The sequence below is a fragment of the Pelodiscus sinensis genome, chromosome 20, assembly GCF_049634645.1.
Source record: "Pelodiscus sinensis isolate JC-2024 chromosome 20, ASM4963464v1, whole genome shotgun sequence".
Classification (NCBI taxonomy): Eukaryota; Metazoa; Chordata; order Testudines; family Trionychidae; genus Pelodiscus; species Pelodiscus sinensis.
The window spans coordinates 30331566-30355041 of NC_134730.1; the positions used below are offsets into that span (position 1 = coordinate 30331566).

At 44.3% G+C, this 23476-nt stretch overlaps 1 protein-coding gene and 1 long non-coding RNA gene across 7 annotated transcripts in view; one reads left to right on the forward strand and one right to left on the reverse strand.

Moving 5' to 3' along the window:
* Positions 1-23476, forward strand: part of LOC112543743 (uncharacterized) — a 72706-nt gene that overhangs the window by 46800 nt on the left and 2430 nt on the right. The gene's annotated exons all lie outside the window — the stretch shown is intronic.
* CCDC57 (coiled-coil domain containing 57) overlaps positions 1-23476 on the reverse strand; it is a 101533-nt gene that overhangs the window by 31169 nt on the left and 46888 nt on the right. For all 3 annotated transcript variants that reach the window (XM_075904235.1, XM_075904234.1, XM_075904236.1), the window contains exons 10-12: positions 20523-20657; positions 8491-8755; positions 3075-3266 (exon numbers count right to left, since the gene is read on the reverse strand). In XM_075904235.1, the coding sequence (XP_075760350.1) occupies positions 3075-3266; positions 8491-8755; positions 20523-20657 (592 nt within the window). The remainder of the gene's footprint in view (positions 1-3074; positions 3267-8490; positions 8756-20522; positions 20658-23476) is intronic.

A 23476-nucleotide genomic window follows, 5' to 3' on the forward strand; every position in this document is an offset into this window, starting at 1 on the left:
AAGAAATACAGACAAATCAACAGTTGTTTTTTTTTATTTGGGGGATTTAAAAAGCAAACAATCTGATCAGATTACATCACAGGTATATTGTTCCAGCATACGTAATGAATATTTTAAGAGTACTGTAGATAGTCTTAAACATGCAGGTACGGTAGGGTAATCTAACAGTATATGCTTTCTATTTATCTTCAATAGACAGAAATACTTCTAGATAATGCAATAGGGTGCATGCTTCATAAATCATGAGCATGCACCCAGCAATAACTTTGTTTAAAGGTGCTATTTAGGAGAAAAACAATCTTGGGCAACTGGTATTCACATTCCAGCATCAGTTCCAAATGTAAATAGGACAATCAGGAGATGATAGCCTTACAGTCAGCATATTTATTTTCAATAATCCTTGGAACAATGTTTCCAGAAGATAGCCAAATCTTGCCTTTTTTTTTTTTAAAAGGGTGACCAGGACAATTCAGAAAATTATATGACTGACTGCCTGACATGGTTTCTTGGTAAAATAACAGAATGGCTGATATGGGACTCAATCAAATAATTACAAGAGGGTAATATAATTAGTGCCAATCAACGTGGGTTTATGGGTAATAGACCCTATCATGCCAAAGGGACATCTTTTTATGATGAGATTACAAATATAATTGATCAAGGTAATGATGTAAATATAATATTCTTAGACATCTGTAAGGCCTTTGACTTGGTACTGCATAACATTTTGATTAAGAAACTAGAACAATACAAAAACAACATGGCATACATTAAAAGGGGTAAAATCCGGCTGTCAGGTCTCTCTGTAACTGTCAATTGACAAACATAATTGAATAGGTATTTTTCATCTAGTGAGGTCCCTAAAGGGACTGGTTCTTGACTCTACTTTATTAAACATTTTCATCAGTGTTCTAGAAGAAAACAAAATCCGCACTGATAAAGTTTGCAGGTGACACAAAGAGTGCAAAATAATGAAGAGGACAAGCCACTGAACCCTGGTCTACACAAGAGAGTTATTTCAAAATAACTCCCCTTATTTCAAAATAAGAAGTGGAGCGTCCACACTACCAAGTCCGTTACTTCGAAATAAGGGGATGGCTATTTTGAAATAATAACTCCTGCTTTCCACCAGGAATAACACTAAGTTCAAAATAGTTATTTTGAAATAGCATGAGCAGTGTTCACTACTGCTATTTCAAAATAACTACTCCCCAGCGTCATTCAGAGTAATTACTTCTCAGTGCTTCCTGGGGCTCTAAATTGAGGTAGTGCGTCCACATTAAGGGAGCCTGTCTCGGGCTAATTCCAAGGCTTCCTTGTAGTGTGGATGCGCTACTTCAAAAGTTGTTTCAGGAGTAGTTATTTCAAAATAATTTCCTAGTACACACATGCCCTGATAGATAGTGATCTGGATTTCCTAGCAGACTTGGCTGAGGCAAACAATATTCGAATCTCGCTGTGGACCTGAGGAGTGGAGCTGGAAAGCACACAATGTGGGTAGCAGGGTAATGGCAGCCCACCTGGAGTTCACAAGTCTGTGCCAGTGACTGGGATCTGCTTTCTCCAGATAGTGATCTGGATTTCCTAGCAGACTTGGCTGAGGCAAACAATATTCGAATCTCGCTGTGGACCTGAGGAGTGGAGCTGGAAAGCACACAATGTGGGTAGCAGGGTAATGGCAGCCCACCTGGAGTTCACAAGTCTGTGCCAGTGACTGGGATCTGCTTTCTCCAGATAGTGATCTGGATTTCCTAGCAGACTTGGCTGAGGCAACCAATATTCGAATCTCGCTGTGGACCTGAGGAGTGGAGCTGGAAAGCACACAATGTGGGTAACAGGGTAATGGCAGCCCACCTGGAGTTCACAAGTCTGTGCCAGTGACTGGGATCTGCTTACTCCCTGCCCCCATGTTCCATCTCCGTGACAGATAAGATGATTTGGGATACGTGAATACTGGGGGCATCCCCTCTTCTCATTAGACACCCCTTTCCCACCACCTACTGCCCCCAGTGATAGCCGTTGTGTGTAACTGGGCCTAGAGATGCGTCCAAGACTGCAGGAGAACAAGCTTTGGAAAAGACACTTTGAAAAAAAAATCTACTAGCCTATATTTCCCAGGACTTTCAGAATTCAGGGGGCCTCAGTGAGGCTATGTCTAGACTGCAGGCGGATCTTTCGAAAGAGCAATCCGCTTTTTCGAAAGAGAGCACCCAGCGAGTCTGGATGCTCTCTTTCGAGGAAGCCCTATTTACATTGAAGAATGCCTTCTTTCGAAAGAGGAACTTTCGAAAGAAGGCGTTCTTCCTCGTGAAACGAGGTTTACCGCCATCGAAAGAAAAGCCGCGTTCTTTCGAAATTATTTCGCAAGAACGCGGCTTGAGTCTGGAAGCAGGGGAAGTTTTTTCGGGAAAAGGCTACTTTTCCCGAAAAAACCCCTGAGTCTGGACACAGCCCATAACTGTGAAAGTCACCAAAAGGAAACTACTGTTGTCTTAAAAATAAGTTTTGTTTCCAATGGAGATTAGAGATCATGATTTAACAAACAATATACTCTTTTCTCTATTTCTTGCTTTTCTCTCTCTTCTCCTGTTCTCCAATATTAATCCGGATATTCACGTAGAAAACTGAAGTTAATTTTTACACTCCTCTGTAACTATTTATTAATTTCTGAACAAAGACTGCTAAATTCCTATGCAATTAAAAATAAAAACAAGCACAGAGTGAATCTGAAGTAGGGAGAAGGTAAGGAATTGGATGGAGGAGCAGTAGGTTGGAGTAAATAGCCAATCAGCGCAAGGCAGAGAAAAACTCTGAAGACATTCTAAGGTTTTAACTGGACTGTCCTGAGGGCCACAAATATGCTTTGACTCCTTCTGCTCCTATCCACAGGAGCCCCAGGTTGTGTCTCCTTTGCAGTTCTCTTCCAAGAGCACATGGCAGGAAGGCACCAGCTGGATCCTAGTGGAGATTAATCATGGAATCCTAGAACTGGAAGGGACTTGGGGAGTTCATCAAGTCCAGTCCCCTATCCTCATGGCAGGACCAAGCATAAAGTTTAAACATATTTCTCTTACCATTCATTTCATTGAAATTGTGGCTGTGCAGCTGCGTGAGGGATTGTGCTGACTGATGCTGAATGCTGGATGGGTCATGGGAAGGAGCAGATGATTTTCTGGGAAGCTTCAATACCTTTTCTAGTTGCTCTTCCATTATCCAGTATTTGTGCTTTAACTTTCTTATTTCCTCTTCCAGGGATTGAACATAATCTACAAACACAATTAAGAGTGTTCTTGGAAAAGGTATTTTAAATTAAAGCAGAGTGAGTTTCACAGACGACGTGCTACCCAACCATGCAAGGGTCTTTAATCCAACCCCTGCAAGGGGCAGGGTTTGCGTCTATACCATCCAAGATCAATGGCCATCCAGACACCTTCTGAAAACCTCCAGGAAAGGAACTTCGGGGGTGGCTGAGTTAGTCCGTTACAGAAAAAAACCAGCAAGCAAATGGTCTGGTAGCACTTTGTAGACTAACAACACATGTAGCTGGGATCATGAGCTTCCACAACCTCCCTAGGCTCTCTTCCATCGTCCTGCTGTTCTTACTGTTCAGAAGTGTTTTCTGAGATTTAATCTAAATCTACTATGCTCCCACTGCCTCTTGTGGCTAAAGGAGAACAGCCCCCCCTTTTGTACTGCAGCCTTTCAAGTATTTGAAGATCACAATCACATCCCCCCTTTAATACCTCTTTTCAAACTAAACATGCAGTTCCTTCTGCCTTTGCTCACATGGCTGCATTCCATCCCTTTAATCATCTTTGCCACTCATCTTAGAACATAAGAACGGCCGTACTGGGTCAGACCAAAGGTCCATCTAGCCCAGTATCCTGTCTGCCAACAGTGGCCAGCACCAGGTGCCCCAGAGAGGGTGGACCGAAGAAAATGATCAAGCAATTTGTCTCCTGCCATCCCTCTCCAGCCTCTGACAAACAGAGGCCAGGGACACCATTTCTATCCCCTGGCTAATAGCCTTTTATGGACCTAGCCTCCATGAAATTATCTAGCTTCTCTTTAAACTCTGTTATAGTCCTAGCCTTCACAGCCTCCTCTGGAAAGGAGTTCCACAGGTTGACTACATGCTGTGTGAAGAAGAACTTTCGCTTATTAGTTTTAAACCTGCTACCCATTACACTCATGATTTTATATACCTCTATCATATTCCCCCTCAGTCTCCTCTTTTCTAAACTGCAAAGTCCCAGTCGCTTTAATCTCTCTTCATATGGAACCCATTCCAAACCCCTAATCAGTTTAATTGCCCTTTTCTGAACCCTTTCCAAGGCCAAAATATCTTTTTTGAGGTGAGAAAACCACATCTGTACACAGTATTCAAGATGTGGGCGTACCATAGTTTTATACAGGGACAGTAAGGTCTTATTTTCTATCCCTTTCTTAATAATTCCTAACATTCTATTTGCCTTTTCGACCACCGCAACACAGTGTGTGGAAGTTTTCAGAGAACTATCCACGATAACTCCAAGATCTCTTTCCTGATTTTTCGTAGCCAAATTAGCCCCCATCATACTGTACGTATAGTTGGGGTTATTTTTCCTGATGTGCATTACTTTACACTTATCCACGTTAAATTTCATTTGCCATTTTGTTGCCCAATCACTCAGTTTGGTGAGATCTTTTTGAAGACCCTCACAGTCTGCTTCTGTCTTGACTATCCTAAACAGTTTGGTATCATCCGCAAACTTTACCACCTCACTGCTTACCCCTTTCTCCAGATCATTTATGAATAAGTTGAAAACGATTGGTCCCGGGGGGACACTACTAGTTAACCCTCTCCAATCTGAAAATTTACCATTTATTCCTACCCTTTGTTTCCTGTCTTTTAACCAGTTCTCAATCCAAGAAAGGACCTTCCCTCTTATCCCATGGCTATGGAATTTACACAAGAGCCTTTGGTGAGGGACCTTGTCAAAGGCTTTCTGAAAATCTAAGTATACTCTATGTACTGGATCCCCCTTGTCCGCATATTTGTTAACCCCTTCAAAGAACTCTAACAGATTAGTAAGACAGGATTTCCCTTTACAGAAACCATGCTGACTCTTGTCCAACAAATTATGTTCTTTTACATGCCTCACAATTTTATACTTTACTATTGTTTCGACTAATTTGCTCGGTACTGAAGTTAGACTTACCGGTCTGTAATTGCCAGGATCGCCTCTAGAGCCCTTTTTAAATATTGGTGTCACGTTGGCTACCTTCCAGTCATTAGGTACGGAAGCCGATTTAAAGGATAGGTTACAAACCACAGATAATAGCTCAGCAATTTCCCATTTGAGTTCTTTTAGAACCCTTGGATGAATGCCATCTGGTCCCGGAGATTTGTTAACATTAAGTTTTTCTATTTGTTCCAAAAGCTCCTCTAATGACACTTCAATCCAGGACAATTCCTCAGATTCATCACCCACAAAGGACGGTGCAGATTTGGGAATCTCCCTAACGTCCTCAGCCGTGAAGACTGAAGCAAAGAAATCATTTAGTTTATCCGCAATGTCTTTATCATCCTTGATTGCTCCTTTTATATCTCGATCATCTAGGGGACCCACAGGTTTTTTAGCAGGCTTCCTGTTTCGAATGTACTTAAAAAACATTTTGTTATTTCTTTTTGAGTTTTTGGCTAGCTGTTCCTCAAAATCTTTTTTTGCTTTTCGTATTACATTTTTACACTTGATTTGACAGTATTTATGTTCCTTTCCATTTATCTCACTAGGATTGGACTTCCACTTCTTAAAAGATGCCTTTTTGTCCCTCACTGTTTCGTTTACATGGTGGTTAAGCAACGGTGACTCTTTTTTAGGTCTCTTGCTATGTTTTTTAATTTGGGGTATACATTTAAGTTGGGCCTCTATTATGGTGTCTTTAAAAAGTTTCCATGCAGCTTGCAGAGATTTGGCTCTAGTCATTGTGCCTTTTAATTTCCATTTAACTAACCTCCTCATTTTTGTGTAATTCCCCTTTTTGAAATTAAATGCCAGAGTGCTGGACTGCTGAGGTGTTTTTCCCAGCACAGGAATGTTAAATGTTGTTATATTATGGTAACTATTCCCAAGCGGTCCTGTAACGGTTATCTCCTGGACCTGATCCTGCGCTCCACTGAGGACTAAATCGAGAATTGCCTCTCCCCTTGGGGGTTCCTATACCAGCTGCTCCAAGATGCAGTCATTTAAGCCATTAAGATATTTTATCTCTGCTTCTCTTCCTGAGGTGACATGTATCCAGTCAAGATGGGGATAATTTAAATCCCCCATTATTATAGAGTTCTTTATTTTAGTAGCCTCACTAATCTCCCTCAGCATTTCAATGTCAGTATCGCTGTCCTGGTCAGGTGGTCGGTAATATATCCCTACTGCTAATTTCTTATTATTGGGAGCATGAAATTACTATCCCTGGGTCTTTCCATTGTCTCTACTTCCTTGCTATACTCTTGTGATTAAATTGGACACAGCACTCCAGCTGAGGCCTACCCTGTGCTGATTAGCGCAGTAGTTATTGCAGCCTAGCACTGCATCTGCTTGTTTTGCAACATAACACCTTGTTACGCATGTTGAGGTGGTGACCCAATACAACTCTCAGCTCCTTCTCAGCAGTGCTACTGACAAGCCAGTTATTGCCCATTCAGGATTTATGCATTTGATTTTTCTTCCCTAAGTGTAGCACCTGATACTTGTCTTTGTGGAATTTCTTTTTTTTTTTTGTCTATAGCCCAATTGTCCCATTTAATTTTAGCTCTGTCCTCCAAAGTGTTGGCAGGCCCCTGAGCTTGGTGTCATCAACAAACTTGATTAACTATGCTGCTGGGGCCTCTCCTGTCATTGTTACTGTGGCAAATGGCCAACATTACTGTGGTGAAACCCATGCTTTTCTTTTTTGTGGTGGGTAAGAGCACTGCTCCCTACCCCACTCTTGAATGTTGTGGGCTCTGATAGAGAAGGGACCAAGAAAGGTCCCAGCCCCTTCAGCTTGTGGGCTGCTTATCCTCTTTCTTCTTGGGTAGGGTTTCCCTCAGTCCTCTGTGCTGAGGGAGTCCCTCTGTTCTGCTTGGACAGGGTTTCCCTTCCCCTGATCCTCTGCTGAATAGCAGCACTCTTCTGAACTCTAGTCAGCTCCGCCCACCCCTCTTCCTGTCTGACTGAAGCGGGGTTTTTTTTAATTAGGTCTCTGATAGAGCCTTAAATAGCTCCAGATGCTCCAATTAACCTGTAGTAACCTTTCCTCAGCCCACACGGAATAAGGCCTTGATCATCCTAGGGCTAATATCTCTCTCATCTACCACTCCCCTGCTGCTCTCTGGCCTTGCTGTATCACAATGCCCAGGGCTCAACAAATAATATAAGCTACTTGCCCGTGGCGAGTAGATTGTAACCCGGAGGAGCCGGGTTTGGGCGATTTGTGCATGCGCAGATCGCCGGACAGCGCAGCTGGTGAGCAGGGCTCGCCACAGTTCGGCAAGCCCTGACAATGCCTACATCCGGGTTAATAATAAATAAGGTTAAACACTGGATCCAGAACAGAACTGTGGAACCCACTTGAGACATCCTTCCAATCCAACATCATTCTGTTCCTCTCTCACTGTCTGCAGTTCTTTAACCAATTATGTATCCACTTAGTAGTAGTTCTGTCAAGCCTGCATTTTTTCAGCTTATCAAAATTTTGTGTGGGACTGTGTGAAAAGCCTTGCTGAAGTCCAAGTATATTGTGTCCATCACAGTCCCCCTATCCACCAAAATCAGTCGCCTGTCAAAGAAGAAATCAGATTGGTTTGGCATGATTTATTCTTGATAAATCATCTCTTAATCCTCCAGGTATTTGCAAACTGAATGATTTATCCATTGCTCTAGTAGCTTCCCAGGTATCGAAGTCAGGCTGACGGCTCTATAGTTCCCTAGCTCCTCCTTTTCCCCACGGCCATAGCCTCCAACAGCTGGAAACAGAAACAGCTGAGCTCTGGCAGCTGCAAACTTATTGTATATAGGAGCATCACCAAAAAGGCTCAAAGGAACTGTCTTCAGCTATGAGCAGGGAAGAATTTATGGCTGTAAAATTATAGCTGAAATGGTTAAATTTTCAGCAAGTTATGAGGTGTGGGCTGCAAACAGAAATAACGGACACATCTTAATAATAGTGGTTGCTACCAGTCCCCCCTGTAATGTAGGGTTAATTCACAACCAATGTATTTTTATGGATTTTCTTTGGAGTGATGAATATTTAAAACATCTCTCTCATGAATAGTGACAAGGAAAAGAAAAATAAGTAAGTGTGATTCTAAAAAGTTTCAAAATATAGAAAGATACTATTCAGTGACAGGATACCATTTTTAAAGAGTATTTTTTCTCATTTATAACCATTATTTCTATTAAATAAAATAGAATTGGTATTCTCAGGCAAGAGCTGAGACTTAAGGAGAAAGTGAGAACTGGTATACACAACTGCTAGAAATTTCAGCCTGGTTCTCTATATTACCACAAGTCAATATGACCATAGTAGCCTCGGCATCAGTGACAGTTTGCTGGGTGTGCGATATCTTTTCTTTCATGGGGACCAAGGGTGGCATCTGATCACCGAGAGTCTCCATTTCCCTCCTCATTTCTGCAATGGCAGCCCGCAGGCTGGTGTTCTGTTCCTTTAATATTTGGATCTCTGTGGCAGGAACATCTTTTCCAAGAACTCCTTTATCATCACCTAGAAACATCTGAAAAATAAAATAGTGATATCATGTTATCATCAGTGATGGAGCTAAACCAAGGTCATGTCTCTTCCCAACACAGCAAATAATAAACGACTCAAGGTTAAAAAGTATTGAGATCATCTGGAAAGAGAAGAGTTGAAAGAGGAAAATAATTTGGCAATTCTGGCTATGTCTACACAACAGCGTTATTTCAGAATCACAGATGTTATTCCTAAATAACATAGTACACGTCTACACACAGAAGGTTATATTGACATAATGTGCAAATAATGGAGAGCTGGAGGAGTGCTTACTCCGACTCCTGTACCCTCATTGCATGAGAAGTCAGGGAAGTCAGAGGAAGAGTGCTCTAACTTAAAATAACTGTTGACTAGACAGCACCAAAAGCCGAAATAAGCTATTTTGACTTAGGCTACGCAATTAGCATACCTTATTTCAAGTTTAGCCCTGCTGTATAGATGTGCCCTCTGAGAGTTACTAGAGAGAAAAGTGCTAGTAGAACTCTGGTCAGATTTATTAAAATGACTAAAAGAAAAGGAAAACTAACAGGAATACGCTTTTCCCTTTTGTATTCAACAGAGTTTTTATTTAAATAGGGTCCTTCTTCAAAATCAGAGATGAGACAGTATTTTGCATAGATGAGGATGGTGTATCTCACAGGCCGAAAGGGAAAAATCACAAATGTAAATTGAATAGACTAGGAAGAGAAAACTAAAATGTAACATGGCAAATATCTCAGTAATAACTACTGCACTCAAGTAACAGTGAGGGAAGACTAAAAGCAGCTGATATAAATGGAGAATCAGGTGAATATCATATAGTTATGCAGTGCCTATGAAGTCTGCAATTTCTCAGAAAGTTGCTGAAGTGACTCTCTAAGAAAGGATACACAGTAACTAGCTTTCCATCATCAGCCTAATTTTGTCTTCTCACCTTACTACATTCTCAAATCAAATTCTTTCCAGCTGAAATTTCTTATGCAGAGACATTTCTGCCAGAGGAGAACATTTTGAGAAAGTATAAAATTAATAAATACAACAAAATGCCTGATTTCATTATGCTACTATATGATGTTTCTATGAAATGTTATGAGAATGTAAAATTTAAGTCTTGAAGTTAAGGAGTGTTTGCGGCTCACTTGTGATGAATGGAAGGTGGTGTGAAGCCAAGGGTTTGTGCTCCATATTGGAAATGTTATGACATTGTGGCATGGCAGTTTAGTAGCTGGGTGTAAACGAGTTGTTGGTACACAAGCAAAGATGAGTAGTGATGTGGTGCTGGTGTTAAGGCAGTTTGTGCAACGTAAAGATATAGATTCTCAGCAGCTAAAAACTGCCATAGATCTCATTTGACTTCAATGGAGCTGATCATTTACACCAGCGGAGGATATGCCCCAAGAACTTAATTTTTAATTTAGATTTCAAGGCTTTCAAATATGTGTTTGTTATTTTAAAAGAGTTAAATTGCTGTAATAATTTTTTATTAATTTACATGTATTTGCAACAATAATTCTATTTTCATATAATTTGTACCTGGGAATATATATAAAGTCTATACTATAGAATTTTCTTGTATCTAAGATTTCTGTATCCTAGCTCTAGAAATCAGTAGACAGGGTTAGTACTTAGAGTATGCTTTAAGACAGTGTTTCTTAAATTTTTTAAGGCTGAGGAACGCCAAACAATTTTTTGTTATGAGTAACACCAAGGAATTTTTGTTGAGAAAAAAAAGGGGGGGGGGGAGAGAAGGGTTGAGGGGGAAGTTATTGAATTTTCTGTTGACCTCCCGCCCCACCCAAAAAAAAGGTCACCCGCCCCTTTAGGGCGGGCCATTTTCATTCTGTTGTTCTCCGTGGCACACCTCCGACTGCCTCGTGGCACACCAGCGTGCTGCGGAACACAGTTTAAGAAACACTGCTTTAAGACATACAGAGTTCTTCATGTTTTATTCCAGGAGGCCCCTATTTTCCTGGTTAACCACTGGTGATTGGACAGTAGGGTGGCACCGCAACACATTCCTCACTTTCATCCTTCAGAATGGCTTGCTCTGAATTCTGTTCTGCCAAAATCTCATTGGGGCAAAGTAACAGATATTAGCAAAGTCACAAATCTCCTGCCCAGCTGCAAGAAGGTTTTCAGATTTCTCAGTGATGTGCAAATATATCTCAAGGATTTAAACCTAAAGCAGAGATCAGTACGCTAGATGGCAGAGATGTTAAAAGTTACACCAACAGCCTGAAAGTAGTGTTTAGGGCAGGGGTGGGCAAAAGGGCCTCTGTAGCCCAGATCCGGCCCGCCGAGCAGGTTGATCTGGCTCATGAAAGCCCTGCCACTGCCCCGCCCCCAGGCCAATCAGGGTCTGGGGGCAAAGGGGAAGCACATGAGGTTTCATCTGCCCTGCCCCCACTCTGCAAGGAGTTTGTGGCGCTTAGAAGCACCATGTGCTCCTGGCAGGGTGGGAAGACACTTTGTGTTCTTCCCTCCCCTGTGGCCAAGCCCTGATCAGCCTGGGGGCAGAAGGGGGAGCGCGTAAAGTCTCCTCCCACCACCGGGGGGGGGAAGACTTCACTCACTCCCCCACCACCAGACCAATCATGGTCTGTGGCTGGGGAAACAGGGAAGTATCCTGTATCAGAGGGGGAGCCATGTTAGTCTGAATCTGCAAAAGCGGCGAGAAGTCCTGGGGCACCTTATAAACTAACTGAAGTGTTGGAGCATAACCTTTCATGGGCAAAGACTTGCATCTGACGAAGTGGGTCTTTGCCCACGAAAGCTTATGCTCCTACACTTCAGTTAGTCTATAAGGTGTCACAGGACTCCTCGCCGCTTTTTTAGGGAAGTATCCTGACACTGTCCCTTATGCCTGAGGCCCCGTCCTCTCCGGTGCGGCCCAGGGCCATTTAAAAAATGTCTGAAGTGGGCCCCAATAAAAAATTACTTGCCCACCCCTGATTTAGGGATACCATTATGCTTGGGTTATACTTTCCTGTTATACTGCACTGCAGTTCTCACCAAAATATGAAATGTGACAATCCAAAATGAATGCCCAATTAATGCCAACAACGTGCACTTCCCCCCCACTTGCTGCCTCTGTATCAGAAGCAGCGGGGGGGGGGGGGGGGAGCAGGAGCCAATGCCTGTGAGGAGCTGGATTTAAAAGCAGGCTCCCCACACTCACTGGATCCACCTGCCCTATCCACCCTTGCCCTGCTGCCTCAGAGAGACAGCATCGCAGAGGGTCAGGGGGGCAGGCAGGAGCCAATACGCATGGGTAGCTAGCCTTCAAGCAGGCTCTCCATGTGTCCTGACTCCACAGACCTGCCTACCCCTCCCTTGCTGCCTCCTGCAGAGGCAGCAAGGGGGGACCATCAGGAGCCGTACTGGGGGGAGCTGGCTTAAAAGCCAGCCCACCCCAGCACCAGCACTGTGGTGCCTCCCCCCACACTGCTGCCTATATCAGAGGCAGCAGAGCAGGGGAGGCTGCTGCAAAACAACCTCTGTCCACAGTGGCCCAGGCTTGCCGCGGACAGAGGTTGGTCTGCAGCAGCAGCCCCTGTCCACGGGGGCAGGGAGTCTGAGTTTCCCACAGGCAGAGGCTTCTCTGCATCCCATAGAGCAATCTCTGTCCATGGCAAACCTGTGACTGCCTTGGACAGAAATGTGTCTGCGGCAGCAGCCCCTGTCCACGGGCAATCTGATCTCCCTGTGGACAGGATCTGTGCTGGCATCCCATGGAGCAGCCTCTGTCCACGGGAAGCTTGGACTCCCTGTGGACAGGGGCTGCTGCCACCCTGTGCTGCTGCCTCTGTATCAAAGACAGCAGCACAGGATGGCAGGCAGCCTGTCTTGCACAGGGAGCTGGTTTCTAAACTAGCTCCCCTGGCAGACTGGCTCCTGCCTGCCACCCCACGCTGCTGCCTCTGATACAGAGGCAGCAGTACGGGATGTCGAGGGGCTCCCTGGGAGTGGAGCCGGGAGTGTACTGGCTGCTGGCCCCAACCCCAGGAACTATCAAATAGTCATGTAACTGCTGAGATTTCATACGGTTACACAACTATTCAATTACAATATCTAACATCCCTTGGGGTGACCTCTCCAGACAAATCCCCACAAACACACACACCCCAAACCCCTTGTCCTGAGCCCCTTCTCATTCCCACCCTGACTCCTGCACTCCTCCCACACCATCCCCTTGCTCTCAGCCCCTCTGGATCCCCCAACCCTGACTTCTGCACCCCCTGCCTGAGTCTCCCACATCCCCAAGCTCCTGCTCTGACTCTTGCACCCCCTATATTCCCACCCCCTGCCCTGAGCTCTAACCCTACCCTGACACTTCCCACTCTCCTGCCTTTAGCCACACCACACTAACATTTTTTACAGGTACTGTTGTATTGCAACTCCCTCATCCCAGGGGAGTTGCGATACAACAGTACGTATAAAAATGTAAATTATTTTCATCTCTGGACTGAACCAATATGAGCCAGAGAAACAGGATGAACCAGCAATAGGATTGCTTCTCAATAAACTTTACACAAACAGTCAATTGGGGTACTGCTCTGTTTTGGTACAGCTAAATCAATGCTTAAGGTTTGAAAACTAAAAGAAACTGTTATTGCAAACTACTTTGACTACCCTTTTTTGTTAAAACATAGCAAATGATAACAATTTATAAGGATTAAAAAAAACACACGACAGAAATTTTAAAAAATTTACTAAAATAAATTAAAAACGGAAAAAAATGTAACAATCCCTTTTTAAGAAATCCTAAATAAAATTAATTTCCTTAAAATAACACTGCAATTCTGAAAAATACAATCATTTGCATAAAGCATGTACAGGCAGTCCCCGGGTTACGTACAAGATAGGGACTATAGGTTTGTTCTTAAGTTGAATCTGTATGTAAGTCGGAACTGGCGTCCAGATTCAGCCGCTGCTGAAACTGACCGCCAGTTCTGACTTACATACAGATTCAACTTAAGAACCCCAAGTCCCCAAGTCAGCTGCTGCTGAAACTGATCAGCAGCTGATTCCAGGAAGCCCGGGGCAGAGCAACTGTGCCTTGGGCTTCCTGTAGTCAGCGCTGGTCAGTTTCAGCAGCGGCTGACTTGGGGACGCCTGGGGCAGAGCAGCTGGGGTGCTGCTGGGTTGCTCCAGTAGCGCCGCTCCTCGGTGCTATTGGACCAACCCAACAGCACCCCAGCTGCTCTGCCCCAGGCGTCCTGATTCAGCCGCTGCTGAAACTGACCAGCAGCGGCTGAATCAGGACCTGGGGCAGAGCAGCTGAGGTGCTGCCAGGTTGGTCCAATAGTTCCCAGAGCGGCGCTGCAGGACCAACTGGCAGCGCCCCAGCTGCTCTGCCCCAGGGTCCACAACAAAAGCCTGGTCTGCTGGGGGGGCACACTAGCTGCGCCCCCCCCAGCAGACCAGGGACACAGGGAGCAAATCCGCAGTGGCATAAGTCGGATCCGCGTAAGTCGGGGACTGCCTGTATATTTTTCTTTTATTTTCCAAAAAAAAAAAAATTAAGCAAAAGGGTCTAAGTAACGCTGTGCAAATGTGCTAGTTTACAGCATAATTTTAAGCACTGGTGAAACACTCTTTATTGTGTGATTCCCCATTTAGAATATAGCAACCACAAAAATATTTTCCTCTGGTATATTTTCAGATTTTCAATTTTTCCTTCTGTGCTCTCAATCTGGGATTCTCAACATTTTAAATCTGTCATAGGTGGCATAATTATGGAAAGACTATGACAAGCCTGTCCCTTAACAGGTACCTACAGAAGTGGGATGATATTTCTATCTACTTCATCACCCTGAAGCTTATAAAATAGTTATTTTTTAGTATTTCCAACAGAATTTAATTTCTTTCAAAGGCAGAAATTGTTCCCTAAACACTATAATTCCTTCCACTGTAATATTCAAACAAGAAACTAAGTCTTTTTCTACACACTATTTATTTCCCTGCTTTATATTTCTGGTCATATATGAGCTGGCCAAAGCCAAGTTTCTGTGGACTACAATCTTAAAGGACCGAAGACACCAAGAATGATTTTGCAAAAACTAAAGGGCCATTTTACTTCAAGAAGGAACAGGAAATACACAGTCCTTCAAGGACAGCCACAATGCCATATGAATATGAGATTAGAAGTACAGGATATGAGAAAGGGGCTGGGAAGGAGCCAACCACTTTGTTCACAACAAATTTTCAAACCATATTATTTACCTAACACAAAAACTAACCTTAATTTATAATCTGCTTTTTTAGCTAACTGAAGAAATAAATTGAGAAAAATATACCACATTCTTCCTCAAAAGGAATATTTCTTGTAAAAATGTTAGTGGGGCCCAGAGGTCCAACTAGCAGAGCCCTCTACAACTGGAGTCTTGTCGTGAAGCCAGGGTTCCCTCTATGATTTTCCATCCATGAGAAGAGTGAGTTTTGTCTTGTGTACCAATATTGAGGTCATGTGTACTTGTTTGGATGCGTGCCACAGTGGCGCCCACCAGTTACTAACAAATATCCAATATATATATTTTTTTAAATGTTATGGAAAAAGAATACTAAAATAAGGGATAATTAACAAGGTGCATGACTTTAAATATTGGCTTCAGTCAGTGTCTGTCTCTTCTGCACCCAGTGCAAGTTATGGGATGAGGGAGAAGCAAAAGTGAGTGAACTGTTATGAAATCCTTGGGCCAGCCAAGGATAAGGCAAATCCCCAGGGCAAAGGAGAGTAACCAAGTGCTAAAGGAATTTGTTCTTAAAAGTCTCAGAGCAGTAGCGGCCTTGGTTTGCATCTTAAAACAACTTAAACAACGAGTGGTCCTGTGGCACCTTAGAGACTAACAAAAATATAGATGGTATCATGAGTTTTTGTGGGCACAACCCACTTCTTCAGATGAATGGAGCAAGAGGTACAGAGAGGACTTTGTGCTTGTCAGCCTATAGCTCCTATGGGCCATTAAAGCAGTTGGGAATTATTGGGAGAAACTCTCTCCTAGATATACTAAAGCAAAATGCAGGACAATGTAGCACTTTAAAGACTAACAAGATGGTTTATTAGATGATGAGCTTTCGTGGGCTAGACCCACTTCCTCAGATCAAATAGTGGAAGAAAATATACTACTCTACACAATCAAGATGCTGGAGGAATTCTACACAAGCTGGTTAAACTCTGCTATCTGGCATTGCCAGAATGGGGCAAAGCGTAGCACAAGTGGATCTGACCCAATCTTTTTATGTAAAGAAACCCAAAGCAGGCTATGACATATTTGCAGTATTTCCTCTTCCCCATACATTACTTACTATTATATATAACAGGGCTACTCAACATGCGGCCTGTGGGTCGTTTGTTTGCGGCCTGCGGGGTGGTTTCGGTTTACACAGGGCTCAACATGCGGCCCATGGGTGGCCTCCACTGGGAACACGCTCCACAATGGTGAGGCATCTCCTAGGTGGGGTGAGCACTGAAAGATGCAAGCAGATGGGCTGGCTAGAACAGACCGGGTACAGGGTGTCAGTGTTTCTAGCCCCCAGGGGGGCAGTGCTGGGAGCGCTGGGGGAAGTACTTTATATTTATGCCCCCTGTCAGTGTGAAATAAGCTATTTGCATATATATGCTACCATACTTAAGTTGCAGCCCTTGGCATGTGCTGTGAGTATCACTGTGGCCCATGGGGCTTCCAAAGTTGAGTAGCCCTGATATACAAGATACAGTTCCACCATTGCTCTGAATACCATGTATGCTGAATAAACATCAGTATCAGAGCAGTTCTAATCAATATGGATAGACCCAGTAATCTGCTAACTATATATTTTCCCTTCCTGGAGCAGAGGACAGCCCCCAGGGTTTGTATGGAGAGGGAGGGGGGATGGGAGTGAGGTAGAAACATGCAGGGAGCCAGATGGGGACTTAAGGGGACAGAGGGCTCTGAGGGTGTGTCTCGACTACAGGGTTTTGTCGACAAAAGTGGACTTTTGTCAACAAAACTATACCTGCGTCCACACTGCCTTTGAGTTATGTCGACATAAAGTCGACAAAACTCAGCAGTTTTGTCGACGTACGTAAACCTCATTCTACGAGGAATAACGCCTTTTATCGACAGAGTTCTGTCGACAGAAGGGATTATTGCATTTACACTGTCCTTTGCGTCCACACTGTTATGTCGATAAAGCGGCTTGCTTTGTCGACAGAACTGAATGTAGTCTAGACGCTCTTTGTCAACAGAAACTTTGTCGACAGTATCTGTCGACAAAACCCTGTAGTCTAGACATACCCTGAGAGCCAAAGGACAATGAGGGGGGGAAGAGAGGTGTGGAGGAAGGGGACAGGGATGCAGGGGGCCCTGGCCCCAGGAGCAGTCGCACTGCAGCCCTGGCTCTAGCTCCAGCAGCCAACTGCCATGCAGCCCACCCTGGGAACAGCTGGCCAGCCCCACATGGCCCCGGCTGTAGGTCCAGCTCTGCCATGTGGCTTTGCTAAGGAGGTGGGTGGGATTAAAATTCTTTGTCTGTGTCTGCACAGGCGCACACCCTAGAGGGAACTTAGAGTGAAGCCCCTTAGAAGGAGAAAAATACCTGCCACGCCTTCATCGTGCCAGGAGCATGAAGTCACAAAACTGCTCAAGGATAGACAGTTTACTTATATGGTACCATACTGGGAGGGGTTGCAAGTGCCATGGAGAAGAGGATTAAAATTAAAAATACTTGGAACATACTGGAGAAATAGTCTGATGTACATAGGATGAAATTCAATAAGGACAGATGCAAAGGACTCCGTTTAAGGAAGGAACAATCAGTTGTGCATGTACAAAATGGGAAATGACTGACTAGGAAGGAGTAGAAAGGGATCTGCAGGTTAGAATGGATCACAAACTAAATATGAATCAACAATTTAACACTGTTGCGTGAAAGTGAACATCATTCTGCGGGAGTATTGTAAGCAATGCGTAAGTAGTAATTCTTGCATTCTACCCCATGCTGATTAGGTCTCCTGTGGAATATCGTGTCTAGTTTTGGGCATGACCTGCCAGGAAAGGTGTGGACAAATTGGAGAAAGTCCAGAAGAGAGCAATAAAAACTATTAAAGATCTAGAAAAACAGGACCTATGAGGAAATACTGAAAAAAATGGGTTTATTTAGTCTTGAGAAGAAAAGACTGCGGGGAAGGGCAGGACATGAAGTACATAAAAGGAAGAGGGAAAAAAATATTCTTCATAACCTCTGAGGATAGGACAAGAAACAATGGGCTTAAATTGCACCTAGAAAGGTGTAGTTTGGACTTTGTGTACGGGTAGTTATGTACAGGAACAAACTGCCTAGAGAGATTATGGAATCTCCATCACTGACAGTTTATAAAACCAGATTAGATAAACAGTTGCCTGGCTGTGTTCCTTGTAAAGCCGTGTGCTTCGGCAGCCGCCTGGGTGAGAGTCAAGTGCCACCCAACTGATTGGCAGAGTGCCCACAGCACCCACAACTGGCAGCATGTGTTTCTACTGGGGGTGCACATCTACACATCTTGGTGCATATAATAACATTTATTCCACACCTGAGTGGGGGGGGGGGGGAAATAGAGAGCACATTTCTGTTAGGAATGGTCTAGTTCAGGAGTCTCAAACTCCTAGCCTAGGAATACTAGTGGGCTGCGGGTCAGGAGGAGCTGTCTGTTCCTTTCACCCAAGCTCCATCCCTTCCCACCAACACCACGCCCATGGCACCCTATGAGGGACGTGACCCCAGAAATTATCTGGGGTAGGGGGGCTGGTGCAGTGTGGCAGCAGCAATTGGTTTCCCCCTGCATTCCACTCAGCAGCAGGAGGTGGAGAGTACTTGGCAGATCCAGTAGCTCTGCTTCCCCATAGCTCCTGCTACTGCAGGGAAAGGGGGAAGGTGGGGGGGAGGGTGACCACTGCTCCCACCCTGTGCCAGGTCCCATTAGGGACTGGATGCCATAGCAGGGAGGGCAAAGTGGTGGCAGAAAGGGGCGAGGCTTGGTACATACAAGTCTGCCCCCCACCCCGGCCCACCAGTACTGATGTGCTAGATTGCAAAACTGCTCCAGCTGGGCATGCCTGTAGGCTGGGACTGAGAGACCTCTGATCTAGTTATTACATAGCCCTGCCTTGAATGCAGGAGTCTGAATTAGATGACTTCTGAGGTCACTTCCAGGCCTATACTTCTATGATGTAGGGAAAATTCAGCAAAGACTCACTAGGCTACATTGGCTCACAAGGTGCAACCCTCCAGCAATATTCTGGAAAGTGGGCCCAGCCCTACCAATGTTTAAGCCAAGAGTGCCATCATAGAAGCACAGAACACTAGAATTAGGGATGTGAGTAGTTGTCTACTCACTTTCCCCTCCTCCTTGCTGCTTCTATATGAGGCAGCAGGGGGGATAGGGGATGCTGCTTCGGCAGCAGCCCCTGTTCACAGGGGTCCCAGTGGGGAGCCGAGCCCCCCATTGCAGAGGGGCTGCTGCTGCCAAGCAGCTCCTTTCATGGTGGCCCAGGCTGGTCGTGGGCAGGGGCTGCTGCCAGCCTCTGTTTGCGGTGGCTGGGGCTGGTTGCGGACAGAGGCTGGAATAGCCCCAGCCCATAGCCAGGCCAGGACACTGCGAACATGGGCTACTGAATCCGGTGCAACCCAGGACCAAGCAGTCTTGGCTCATGCCAGTCCAGGACCGCTGTGCCTCTACGTTCTAAAGACCTCTCACTACATTTAAAATGCAGAGGCACAGCAGTCCAGAGCCATCACAAGCTGGGACTCCTCAGTCCCAGCTCAAGCCAGTTCCAGGAGCTACCCCGCTGAGGTTCGGCAGAGAGGACCCCTCATTGACTAATCGTGTAGTTGATACAAATTATATCAACTACTAAATAACTGCTCTTTAACATCCTTAGAACTGGAAGGGACCTTGAGAGGTCATCAAGTCCAATCCCCTGCTCTCACAGCAGGACCAAGCACCATCTAGATCATCCCTGACAGATGCCTATCTAACCTTCTCTTAAATAGCTCCAATGATGAAGATTCCATGATCTCTCTAGATAATTTATTCCAGTGCTTAACCACCCAAGTTATGTCTACACTAGCCACCCTAGGTCGAACTAGGGTGGCTAATGTAGTCATTCAAACTTGCAAATGAAGCCCGGGATTAAAATATCCTACATTAGCCACCTCATTGCAGGAGGAGTAACGGTAGTCTGAATTAGGGGCTTTAGTTCGAACTACCTAGCCCGTGCCGCATGTAGCCGCGGGCAGGGAGTTCGAACTACTGGGCATTTAAAAATGGCGGCGCCTGGGAACATGCAAATAAAGCCCAGGATATTTTAACTAGGGTGGCTAGTGTAGACATACCCCCAGACAGTTAGGAAGTTTTTCCTAATGTTCATCCTAAATCTCCATTGCTGAAATTTAAGGCCATTGCTTCTTGTCCTATCCACAGAGGTTAAAAGAAAAATACTTTTTCTCCCCCCAATTTGTAACCTTTTGGACACTTCAAAGCCATTATGTCTGTTTTCTCTTCTCTATTCCAAATTAAACAAACCCAACTCTCTCAATCTTCCCTCATAAGTCACTTGTAACCAAACACTATGTCCACAAATTGGACTTCCTGCCGAGAATTAATAAAATGGAGCTCTTAACAGGAGACAGAAATTGGGATGTTTAAAGAGCAACAGGCATTCTAAAAATATTTTGCACTTTCATGTGTTTTTAAAATATTCATTTAAGACTAACACAGTGGTCACCAACCGGTCAATCTCCTGTCTAACCTGGTTCTCTCCTTCAGGCAATATACCATGTTTCTGAAGTGCCTGCACTGCTTGGTCTCTTTCAAAGGTCAAAGCAGACAGAAGTGTCTCCATTTCACACAGCTTCTGATCCTTCTCTTGTAGCTGAGCTGTAACCTACAAAACACAAAGTTATGGTGTCTCAAGTCAGAGAGAGCAAAGCTATTAGAAGGGAGGTTCTGGTCCAATCACAAAACAGGAAATCAAGAAACTTATATGCTATTTCTGGCTCTGCCACAGCCTTCTGTTACCTAAAAAAAAAAATCACTCAACTTCCCTGTGCCTCAACTTCCTAACCTCTGAAAAAGTGACAAGAATAATCATGTGCCTCCCAGACATTCAGCAATGTCTATAAAGCACTTAGATTACAAAACACCAGGATTACGGTTTTACTTTTTAAAACAAGAATCAGACTGCAGTATCTGCAATGTGAAGGAAGTGGGTTGTGCCCATGAAAGCTCATGTTATCATCTATATTTTTTGGTTAGTCTCTAAGGTGCTACAGGGCCTTTCATTGTTGTTTTAGGTTCCTGTGTGTTACCATTTTGAGTATCTGATTTGTGTCCATTAATCCTTTGTCGTAGACACTGTCCAGTTTGGCCAATATACATGGCAGAGGGGCATTGCTGGCACTTGATAGCATGGATCACCTTGGTCCATGTGCAGTTATATGAGCCTCGGATGTGGTGGTTTATGTGGTTAGATCCTGTGATGATGTTGCTCGTGGAGACATGTGGACAGAGTTGGAATTGGAGTTGATTGCAGGGGTGGGTTCCTGGGTGAGTATGACTGAAGTATGCGGCATGGTTACCGGAAAAAAATTGTTTGAGGTTTGGCAGTTGCCTGTAAATGAGGATTGGGCTGTCTTCCAAGGCTTGTGAGAGTGGGGAGTCATCTTCCAGGATAGGTTGTAGATTGTTGATAATGTGTTGGAGGGGTTTAAGTTGGGGGCTGGAGGTGATGATAAAGTGGTTTTCTCTGTTGGGCTATCTTGAAGCAGCAATATCTGGGTACTCATTTGGCTCTGTCAATCTGGTTTTTTCCACTTCCATGGGTGGATATTTAAATTTTAGGAATGCCTGATAGAGCTCCTGTAGGTCAGTGTTTCTCAAAGTGGTCTATGGATCCACTCTGCCCTTGCCAACAGACCCTGTTCAGCAGCAGGAGGAATGGAACCTGAGACCTTAAGGACTAAAGCCATGTGCCTTTATCACATGAGTTAAAGAGAAATCTGCTAACTGGCCACTCCAGTTTGTTTACTTACCATCTCCACAGCCACAGAGCTTTGCTGTTCCCATTGGCTCCGGTTCACCACTTGCAGCCAAAGGGAGTGCAGGAAGCAATGGCCTGGCCCACGCCGCTTCCTGCGGCTGCCGTTGGCTACAAACGGTGAATTGGAGCCAAGAGGAGCCACAAGACTCCGTGGCTGCTGAACTGGTAAATAAACAAACTGAAGAGGCCAGTTAGCAGGTTTCTCAGAGTAGATCCGTGGGCCCCTTAAGAAACACTGCTGTAGGTGTTTGTCTCTATCTGTAGGATTGGAGCAAAGCTGGTTGTATCTTAGGGGCAGGCTGTAAACAATTGATTGGGTAATGTGTTTCTGGATAAAAGCTAGAGGCATGGACATAAGTATAAGGGTTGGTAGGTTTCTAGTATAAGGGGATGGAAATGACGCTATCATTTAGTTATATGGTAGTCTCAAGGAATTAGATTCTCTTGTATGAACTGGTCCTGACTGAGGTTGATGGTAGGTGGAAGTTGTTGAAATCTCTGTGGAATTCATCGCTCTCTAATACCTTTACTCTATTTATGCTATATGAACAACATCTTCATCATAGAACCCATGGGAAGGAGACCTTTGAAAAAAATCCACAGGGATTTCAACAACTACCTACCATTATACTTACCTACATGCCTCTAGCTTTCATCCAGGACACATTACCTGATCAACTATTTACAGCCAGCTCCTAAGATACAACCGGATTTGCTCCCATCCCACAGACAGAGACAAACACCTATAAGATCTCTATCAGGCATTCCTAAAACTTAAATATCCACTAGCGGAAGTGAAAAACTAGAGCCAGATGAGTACCCAAGCATCAGCTTCTTCAAGATAGGGCCAAAAACCAAAATAACAGAACACCACTATTTATCACCTACAGCTCCCAACTTAAACCTGTCAAGCACATCATTAACAATCTACAACTTTTACTGGAAAATGATCCCTCAGTCTCACAGGCTTTGGAGGGGTGGGGGCGACAGGCCAATCCTCGTCTACTGACGACCCCCTAACCTAAAACAAATTATTTCCAATAACCACACAGCATACCTCAATTATACTCATCCAGGAACCCATTCCTGCAATCAACTCCAGTGCCAACTCTGTCCACACATCTACACAAGCAACATCATCAAAGGCCCTAATCACGTAAGTCACCATATCAAAGGCTCATATAACTGAACATCCACCAATGTTATCTATGCCATCAATTGCCAGCAATGCCCCTCTGCCATATATATTGGCCAAACTGGACAATCTCTACGATAAAGGATTAATGGACACAAATCAGATATTTGAAATGGTAACACACAGAAATCTATTGGGGAACACTAACATATTGGGGTACTCATTAATGGATCTAAAAGTGGCTATCCTCTTTCAAAGTAATTTCAGGAACCAGCTAGTCTGCGGAACTGGCCTTCATATGCATATGTGACACATTCACCCAAGCAATGAACAAAGATATGTCTTGGATGGGCCATTATATTCAACACCCAAATGACATCAAAAGCTAAGTATTGGGCGCCACTAGCCTCATTTAGCATAGACACTTTAATTGACAGGTTTTTTTCCCTTGCCCTCGCCCCTCTTTTTCTGCTATATATTTATACCCTGGGCCCCTTGCTCCATATTTGACATCTGAAGAAGTAGGTTG